The sequence below is a fragment of the Saccopteryx leptura genome, chromosome 3, assembly GCF_036850995.1.
Source record: "Saccopteryx leptura isolate mSacLep1 chromosome 3, mSacLep1_pri_phased_curated, whole genome shotgun sequence".
NCBI lineage: Eukaryota > Metazoa > Chordata > Mammalia > Chiroptera > Emballonuridae > Saccopteryx > Saccopteryx leptura.
In genome coordinates this window covers 119365837-119371836 of record NC_089505.1, presented here as the reverse complement: position 1 = coordinate 119371836, position 6000 = coordinate 119365837, and the positions used below count along the sequence as shown (strand labels likewise).

General features: G+C 44.1%; 1 protein-coding gene across 1 annotated transcript in view; it reads left to right on the top strand.

Moving 5' to 3' along the window:
• Window positions 1-2196: 2196 nt before the first annotated feature.
• The window catches only part of ZSWIM5 (zinc finger SWIM-type containing 5), a 173754-nt gene continuing 169950 nt past the window's right edge, over window positions 2197-6000 (top strand). The window contains exon 1 of the mRNA XM_066376121.1: window positions 2197-3824. Within this exon, the coding sequence (XP_066232218.1) occupies window positions 3239-3824 (586 nt within the window). The 5' untranslated portion in view covers window positions 2197-3238. The remainder of the gene's footprint in view (window positions 3825-6000) is intronic.

Genomic DNA, 6000 nt, shown 5'->3' with positions numbered 1-6000 from the left:
AATGAACAACTAAGATGACACAACAAAGAATTGATGCTTCTCATCTCTTTCCCTTCCTGTCTGTTTGTTCCTATCTGTCCCTCTCTCTGTCTCTCTCTGTCTCTGTCTCTGTCCATATATATATATATATATATATATATATATATATATATATATATATATATATACACACACACACACACACATATATTTAAATTTATTGTGTTGACATGGTTTCAAATGTTCCACTCAATATAACAATATAACACCCTGTACACATTGCATTGTGCCCCCTATGCCCCATGCAAAGTCTCTTTCCAGCCCCATTTCACCCCCTTAGGTCCCCGTCTGCCTACCTCCACCCACCCTTTCCCTTTGGTTGTTGCTACTCTGTTATCTGTATCTATGTGTTATGTATATATAATTTTGGCTAATCCCTTCACCTTCTTTGATCCCGTCCCCTCTTCACCCTTTCCTCTGACAACTATCCATCTGTTTCCTGTGACCCTGCTTGTTTCTATTTTGTTCTTCAGTTTATTGTGTTCATTAGATTCCACTTATAAGTGAGATCATATGGTATTTGTCTTTCTCTTCCTGGCTTATTTCACTTAGCATAATAATCTCCAGGTCCATCCATGCTGTCTCAAAAGGTAAGATTTCTTTCTTTTTATGGCTGTGTAATATTCCATTATGTAAATGTACCAGTTTTTTTTTTATCCACTCGTCCACTGAGGGACACTAGCACTGTTTCCAAATCTTGGCTATTGCAAACAAGGCTGCAATGAACGTTGCATATCTTCTCTTGAATTAGTGTTTTGGGATTCTTAGGATAAATTCCTAGATTCAGGGAAATATTTGTTTTTCCTACTGTGATCTGAATTGAGGCCACTAAAAACTTACAAGCAAAGTATTAGAATAGGTACCTAACAGGTTTCTTCGTGTGTGTGTATGTGTGTGTGTGTGTGTGTGTGTGTGTGTGTGTGTGTGTGACAGAGACAAAGAGAGACAGAGAGAGGGACAGATAGAGAGGGAGAGACATGAGGAACATCAATTCTTCATTGCAGCACCTTAGTTGTTTATTGATTGCTTTCTCATATGTGCCTTGACCAGGGGGCTACAGCAGACTGAGTGACCCCCTGTTCTAGTGAGCAACCTGGGGCTCAAGCTGGTGAGCCTTGCTCAAACCAGATGAGCCGGCGCTCAAGCTGGCGACCTCAGGGTTTCGAACCTGTGTCCTCTGCATCCCAGTCCTATGCTCTATCCACTGCGCCACTGCTTGGTCAAGCCTAAGAGGTTTCTGTATCTTCTATTTCTCCCTTTTAATAGGTTCTCCACATCACAGCCAGATCATTCATTTATTCATTCATGAAATATTTATAAAGGATTTATTATGTGCTAAGTATAAAGCACAGATTAATTTGGGCAAAGATATGAAAAAGTTATATTCAGTGTTACAATGCTATCTAGATGTCTAACAATTTTCACTGTGTTGGTTACCCATTGCCCATATCATATATTCAACTTTAAATTCCTTAACATGTTATTTAAGATTATCAATAATTTGGCTTTAGAAGACCCTCTGATCTTTGTTTACCACTCTTTATAACCAGATTTATTTTTATTTTTTATTTTATTTTTTTTAACCAGATTTATTTTTAACAATTTCATGAAAATGTTTTGTTTTTCAGCTTTTGGGTTTTTGCTGAAATTGTTCAACCCAATTAAAATTCCCTCCTTAAGCTTTTGACCTATTTGAGTCCTACTCATGCTCCAAGATCTAGGAAATAAGACTATACAGTAGTTTTCTCTCATAATTTCTACTCAAAGTGATCTTTCTTTTAATTCTCAAAGTAATTACTGTTCCTTCAAGTCACTTGACAATCCTCTGAAGCTATTGCTTATTTTTGTATTATTCTAGTCTTTAACTGTTATTTAGCTTTTCATATGTTTCATCTTAATCTTGCCAACAAGGTGTTAAACTACCAAAGGTGAGATTGTTTCTTATTTAATGGTGTTTAAAATATCTAGTAATCACTAGGTCACAAAATAAATGAGGATAACAAAATATTTAGATCTTTTAAAAAGATTCATAAAGAAGACCCATATAAATGAAGATATATAGTTTATTTATGAAGACTCAATTATAAAGGTATTAGTTGCCCCTCAATTAATCTATAAATTTAATGTAATTTCAAGAAAAATCCTTGCAGGGCAGAGAATAAATTATAGTGAAGAAAATAGACTAAAAAAAAAAAAAGAGAGAGATCCTCACTCTGATAAAATTTATAGTCAGTTGGGCAGTCTGACATTACACAAATACACAAAAATATGTGTGCAACTTGTTACAAATAACAGGAAGGTGTAAAAGGCTGAGTCGAATAAGGAAAAAACCCCGAAAGACTTAATTTAGATTAGGGACAGGGGATCAGAGAATGCTATAAAAAAAACCAGGCAAACTGTTCGTTTCCTAGGCTGTAAGCTGCTGAACCCTCCAGAGCCCTAGGAGGGTGCAGCGCTATGGCAGTTGAGATCTCGGCGCCCCACTGTCCAGTCAGGGGCTGCTGCGTTTCTGCCCGACCCTGCAGGCGACTGCCGACTGTATTCTACATCGCTGTGGCGCGGGGGAAGTTTTCATTTGAACTTTCCGATTTTTCCCTAGTCTCCTTCTAACACCTTTCTGCCAGATCTTCCGCTCGGCTGTGACAGCCTCCGGTTCCTAACCACAGGAACCTGACTTTGAGTTTTCTTTCTCCCTGTGCTCGCAAGCCAGAACTTCGGGAAGGCGGCTCCACGGATGGCTGGCGGCTCGGCCATTTCACTTGGCTAGACAGTGCACCCCTCTCTGCCCGGGCGGCAGGTGGGCTGGAGGCATGCGAACTGGCAAGGGTGCCCGGCGCTCCTCGCCCCTAAGTGGCCGTGGGCCTCACGCCAGCGCTCGGCGCGCGTTCCGGGCCGTCTGCGCCTGGCGCACGCCGCCGCCCTGCGCTCGCCCCCGCCCCTTCTCGCGCTCGCGGCGGCCCGGACAGCGCGCGCCGCCTCACGCTAGTCTCCGGCCAACCCCGTCGGCCTCCGCGGCGCGTGCACCGGACCGGCCCAGGAACCCCACTCTGGCCGGCCGGCCCGCGGGCTTGCTCGCCCCGCCCCCCGCCCCGGCTTCGCAGCTGGGCGCTTGCGCGGGGCGCGTGGCCGTGGCCGGGGTCTCCGCCGCAGTCGATGCCGCCGCGGCCGCCTCAGTCAGTCAGTCAGTCAGTCCCCAGCAATGGCGGAAGGAGGTGAGCGAGAGGAGCAGTTCTCGCCGCCGCCAGTCTCTCCGGCCAAGCGCCTGTGCTCGTGGCCCAGCCCGCGGGCTCACCACCCCCGCGGTTCGCCCGAGGCGGCCAGCGGCGGGGTGGGGGGTGTCGGCGGTAGCTGCTTGCCCGCCGGGGCCCGCCCCCACCTGCAGCCCGAGTCCTTGCTGGACTGCGCCGCCAAGACGGTGGCGGAAAAGTGGGCGTACGAGCGAGTGGAGGAGCGCTTCGAGCGGATCCCGGAGCCCGTGCAGCGCCGCATCGTCTACTGGTCCTTCCCGCGGAATGAGCGGGAGATCTGCATGTACTCCAGCTTCCAGTACCGGGGCGGCCCCGGCGCCGGCGCGGCTGGCTGCGCCGCGGGGACTTCGCTGGCCGAGGAGGGGCCGTCACCTCCCCCCGGGACCGCCGCTCCGGCCGGCTCCGCCCCCGGGACCGCCACGGCGGGGGCGACCCCCGGGCTGGGCGCTGGGGCCGCGGCGGCCGGCGAGGGGCTGCCGTTCCGCCGGGGCATCCGTCTGCTGGACAGCGGCTCCGTGGAGAATGTGCTGCAAGTCGGTAGGTGCTCGCCCGGCTCTTCTCTGGTCCCTGGCCTCTTCCGCAGGTGCCTCCTCTCTGCCCGAGCGGTGGCCGATACCCCGGCTTCCTGCCCAACTCCAGTTTCCCTGCCCAAGGACAGACTACCCACGTAAAAACTTTTCTCAACGTTTCGTTCAGGTCTGCTGCTGCTCTTTCCCCCACTGGTCCTCTCCGAGCCCCATTACATTTTGTTTGAAAAGCGAATAGGGCTCTGTTTTACTCTTCATTCTACACCTACACTAAAGGCAAATGCCTTTTTGGATGTAATAATTTCGGGAATGTGTTTTTCTAATTTAAGTTTAGAGAGAAAAGAATTGTTAGTGAATCTGGAGCAAGCTAGCCTTATTAGGGAGTGTTTGAGGGACAGGCTGTCAAAGGCAGTCTATAGCCTTAGCAGATTGAAGCTGGTGTAATTAACTTTAAAATTGGGGGAAAAATCAACAAAATAGCGCATTTCAGGCAGTTTAAATTTTTTGCTTTAATATTTTTTTTCTCCTGGACCAGTGATACTTGGGAAAATGGGCTGCGGACTTAACAATAACCGAAGATGGAAATGTGACAGCTTCGCTTCTCTACACCCCCAACCCAAGGAATAAAAGCTATACAGTCTGGAGTGGGGGTGGGGTCTGTCTTCTTGTCACACTGGGGTAAATCAAAAGCTGGTTACATTCGGCTTTTCAAATGCTTCTAATTTAAGAAGTCTTCATATTTGCTTTTTGTTTTATCTTTTTTATTGTGGGAAAATAAAAAATGATTTTTTTCTTTTACTCCTCCAGACCTTCTAATCAGTTTGTTAATCTTGTTAAATATACAAATCAGTAGTTCTGATTTGTGGAATGGTTAGGGAGAAAGGGGGAAAAATGACATTGTTTAACATTGACTTGCTATGTAGAAAATTAAAGCATTGTTGTTTTTTATTATAGCATTTTGGAAGTGCATGTTATCTTCATGCATTCTATTGTACATTATATGCTCGTATTTACTGAAAAAAAATACAGATTTTTGAAAGGAGTTGGAGAGAGGTTATTTTTAGAATTAAGAACAGGAACACACACACTCTGCAGGTAAAGCTAATGTATTTGATTTATTTTTACCTTTAAAGATTAGTACATTATGGTGTCTCATATAAAGTAATCTATTTCTAGTTATTGAGACTTACTTAATCCTGTGTTTCTTTTTAAAACAACAGTAGAATACAATTTGTTTTGCAGATGTGAAATGTAAATTTATCTAAATCTATCCTCTGTCAGAATACGACGAGTGGATTGAGTTTTATTTGAAAAAGGCTAGTCTTTTGTGTATTTGTGTGTGTTTTTGAAAGAATGAATTGAATAATCGGATAATTAAGATGCACAGCTTTAATGCAAATACCAAAAACATGAAAATGAATATAGTCATTTCTCTGTTAGTCTGTAAACTTTATTCTTTGTATAAGCAAAGATCAGTTAACTTTTAAGGTTATTTTGTAGTATTTTAAATTGAAAATGTCAATTTAAGTGTAGCTCTATAGTAAGAGATGGGTTTGAAAGAATTTTCAAACTTGAGGTGGCAAATGAGGGAGAGGAAAGGTTTTAAAGAGGTGTATATTTTGAAAGTGATGATAGGGTCAGGTTCCAAATGAAATCAGATTTTGTGGGTGGTCAGGTCATGTTTCCATCAGGTACTTTTATTATAGAAGAGTTAGCATGCTTATTGGGGGTGATGAACTTTTGTATGATAGTTTCGGAGACTGAAGAAAAGACATAAGGTTCTCATTTTGGATTTCATAGATGAAGGTAGGTAGGAGAATGAATTAATCACTTTTAGGTATGTAATGCTATTTGAGTTGTATAATCTTTATTCTGTCAATTTATGCTAATGAGTGAGGAAGAAAAGGATATGCCATTCTGTATCATTATGAATTCTGTATCTGGCATGAACCACCACCGTTTTTTTGTTGTTGTTGTTGTTGTTGTTTTGATTGATTTTAGAGAGAGGAGGAGGGGAGTGGGGGAGGAGCATTCATTTGTTATTCACTTAGTTTTGTGTTTATTAGTCACTTTCTGTATGTACCCTGACCAGAATTGAACCCACAATCTCAGTGTTCCCAGACCACATTCTATCCCACTGAACTAATGGGCCAGGGCCATGAACACCTTTTAATATGTAAAATTGA